We start from the raw sequence: 3,535 nt of genomic DNA, 5'->3' as shown, positions 1-3,535 counted from the left end.
GGAGACTGAGGTGGGAGGATCACTTGAGGTCAGAAGTTCCAGACCAGCCTGGCCAATATGGTGAAACCCCATCTCTACTAAAAATACAAAAATTAGCCAGGCATGGTGGTGGGCATCTGTAATCTCAGCTACTCTTCTCGGGAGGCTGGGGCAGGAGAATCCTTGAACCTGGAAGGCAGAGGTTGCAGTGAGCTAAGATCATACATATGACTGCACTCCAGCCTGGGTGACAGAGCCAGACTCTGTCTCAAATAATAATAATAATAATAATAAACTATTAACTTTTGACTTATAATCAAAATTGACCAAAATGGTCAAAAGTTAAAAGAGTATATACTCTAGGGCCAGACACGGTGGCTCACGCCTGTAATCCCAGCACTTTGGGAAGCCGACGTGGGCGGATCACGAGGTCAGATCGAGACCATCCTGGTTAACACAGTGAAACCCTGTCTCTACTAAAAATACAAAAAAATTAGCCGGACGTGGCGGTGTGCGCCTGTAGTCCCAGCTGCTGGGGAGGCGAGGCAGGAGAATAGCATGAACCTGGGAGACCGAGCTTGCAGTGAGCCGAGATCACGCCACTGCACTCCAGCCTGGGTGACACAGCAAGACTCCGTCTCAAAAAAAAAAAAAAATTAGCCAGGCATGATGGTGGGTACCTGTAATCCCAGCTTCTCAGAAGGTTGAGGCAGGGAATCCTTGAACCCGGGAGGCGGAGACTGCAGTGAGCCAAGATCATGCCACTGTACTCCAGCCTAGACAACAGAGTGAGACTATGTCTCAAAAAAAAAGAGAAGAGTATAAACTCTAGAGTGCACCTCCTTGCTTCAAATTAGACTCTACCACTAACTAGATATACGACCCTGATCAAGTTATTTAATCTGGGTTTCAATCCTGTTTTCTGTCAAATGAGTATTATAATAAGTGGGTACCCAAATCAGGGTTTTGTAAAGATTAGGTGAGCTAACATATGTAAATGCTTAAAATAATTCCTGGTACATAGTAAAGGTTATATATAAGTGTTAGCTATTATTCTCCAGTGTATTCTATTGAAACTATGTACTTTTTTATCCTTTCCTTTGAGAACCAATCTATTTGTCTCCTCTTCTTGCATCCCCTTGCCCCCCATCTGTTCCCTGCATATCAAAGCTTACAAATTTGAATTAAAAGGGAAGCAAAATCAGAGAATTACTGAAGAAGAATATGTAACAACGTGGGACTTCAGCTTGCCTGGTGCTAGTATTCAGACTGACATCCATAACAATCATTCAGAGGGTGACTGAGGTTTTCAATTCATGAAGCTACAGTCTCCCATTGGGCCTCTTTTCTCCATTCACACACTCCTTACTATTCTAACAGTTCTTTTAAGAAGGCCAAAAAAGCCCTCGATGAACAAATAAGGCAAATCAGAAACTACTTACCTTGAATAGTGATGGTAACAGCTTTCTTCTTCCCTCAGTTTACAACTACAATCCAATACAAACAGTAGAATATCTTTACCTACCAGGAAGCAATGAGACTCAATCAAGCTGAGACTTGCTTTCAATTTTTATGAATGTGCAAACTTTTCTCTTTCCCTCCCTTAAGTCAAGAAACTGAGGACATAAAGATGAATCTAAACAAAATCAGACTTTTTTCTCTAAATTCTCATCATCTTACTGTCTCTATAGTCTAGAATCCCAGGAGTTATGGGAAACCTGAGAATATATTTTAACCAGCAATTACATTAGGGATCATATTTAGAAAGTATGGTAAATATGAATTATTGATTGCATTCCAGAAAGAAACACAAAACACTTTTTTCTTCTTTTTGTTGAGATGGGGTCTCGCTCTGTCACCCAGGCTGGAATGCAGTGGTGTGATCACTGCACACTGCAGCCTCAAACTCCTGGGCTCAAATGTTCCTCCTACCTCAGCCTCCCAAGTTGCTGGGATCACAGGTGTGCATCACCCCACCCAGCTACAAAGGATTTCTTAAAAAAGGAACTAACATTACAAAGAGAGAGTAAAGAGAAAGAAGAAATTAATATTAGAAATTGCATAATACAGGACATTTACAGACCCTCATCAATTCATCCTCTTCTGCAACTTCTCAATGAATACAGTAGTGGATTTGTTTTCAAAGATGGCTTCTCACCACCCTCCATCCCCATCTGAAGCTGACATAGTGGGAGCAGCATTCAGAGTCCATGTACACATTCAAAGAGATTAAAGTTTAACAAAAATACATAGATTCTAAATACATACTTTAGACAAAAGAAGGGCTCCAAGCATCATAGATACAAAAGCTAAGCCACAAAGCTAAGCAAATTGGTCTGGAGTAGGAGTCCAAGGAAGTCCAATTCTACAATAGTTTGTCCCTTGGAAACACGTTACTACTTTGAGGTTGACTAAATATCAGTTATGAACAACCAAAATACACCTGTCGATAGTTGTGTGCAATCTCTGATGAGTATGACAACTAAAATTATGTTCTTAGAGTAGGTTCTAGGGAGAAAAAATTCAGTTATGACACTCATGAGCCACAATAGAAACCATTACAACACAAAAGAATAACTGTACATCTTTTTCTTCTTACTTCTTAACATCTTTTTTTTTTTTTCCCGAGATGGAGCCTTGTTCTGTTACCCAAGCTGGAATGCAGTGATGTGATCTCGGCTCATTGAAACCTCCACCTCACGGGTTCAAGCAATTCTCCTGCCTCAGCCTCCCAAGTAGTTGGGATTATAGGCGTGCACCAAGACACCCGGCTAATTTTTGTATTTTTAGTAGAGATGGAGTTTCACCATGTTGGCCAGGCTGGTCTTGAACGCTGGCTCTCGTGATCCACCCCACCTTGGCCTCCCAAAGTTCTGGGATTACCCACCGTGCCCTGCCTTTATTTTTATTTTTGAGGAAATGGGCTCTCATTGTGTTGCCCAGGCTGGTCTTGAACTCCTGGGCTCAAGCAATCCTCCCTCCTTAGCCTCCCAAACAACTGGGTTTATAGAGTATATGCCTTTTGTACAGGATTCTCACATATAAATCACAGATCTCTGATACCTGTACAATGTAAGTCAAAAACCCAAAAGGCTTAAGAGTAGAGGTCTAAGCATCATGCCACTCCCCCACTCCCACAAATCAGGACTCAAATTCTATTAATTGGAACTTACCTACATTCCGATTTTCAAAAATTCAAGAATTGGACTACCAGTTCAGAAGAGCAATTTTTCCAAATATGTAGTAAGCTTGTTGCTTTTGAATTCTGGATCAGAGCTCAAGGGAGATAGAATTCCCCCCCTTTTTTTTTTTTTAATTTTTTCTTTTTTTTTTTTTTTTGAGACAGTCTCATTCTGTCACTGTGCCCAACCTAGAATTTCCTTTTAAATATAAAAGTATTCCATCCTGGCTAACACGGTGAAACCCCGTCTCTACTAAAAAATACAAAAAACTAGCCGGGCGATTTGGCGGGCGCCTGTGGTCCCAGCTACTCGGGAGGCTGAGGCAGGAGAATGGCCTAAACCCAGGAGGCGGAGCTTGCAGTGAGCTGAGATCC

General features: G+C 41.6%; 1 protein-coding gene across 4 annotated transcripts in view; it reads right to left on the bottom strand.

Annotated features, from left to right (window-relative positions):
* Window positions 1–803: 803 nt before the first annotated feature.
* SLC25A16 (solute carrier family 25 member 16) overlaps window positions 804–3,535 on the bottom strand; it is a 32,932-nt gene continuing 30,200 nt past the window's right edge. Inside the window, exon 6 of one of the 4 annotated variants that reach the window (XM_017851407.1) lies at window positions 804–1,466. In XM_017851407.1, the coding sequence (XP_017706896.1) occupies window positions 1,418–1,466 (49 nt within the window). In that variant the 3' untranslated portion in view covers window positions 804–1,417. Of the gene's footprint in view, window positions 1,501–3,535 lie in introns of all 4 variants that reach the window. The other 3 variants (XM_017851408.1, XM_017851409.1, XM_017851410.1) reach the window with 3 other exon arrangements.

The sequence above is a fragment of the Rhinopithecus bieti genome, unplaced genomic scaffold, assembly GCF_001698545.2.
Source record: "Rhinopithecus bieti isolate Rb0 unplaced genomic scaffold, ASM169854v2 scaffold_33940, whole genome shotgun sequence".
NCBI lineage: Eukaryota > Metazoa > Chordata > Mammalia > Primates > Cercopithecidae > Rhinopithecus > Rhinopithecus bieti.
This window is presented reverse-complemented; position numbering and strand designations above follow the sequence as displayed.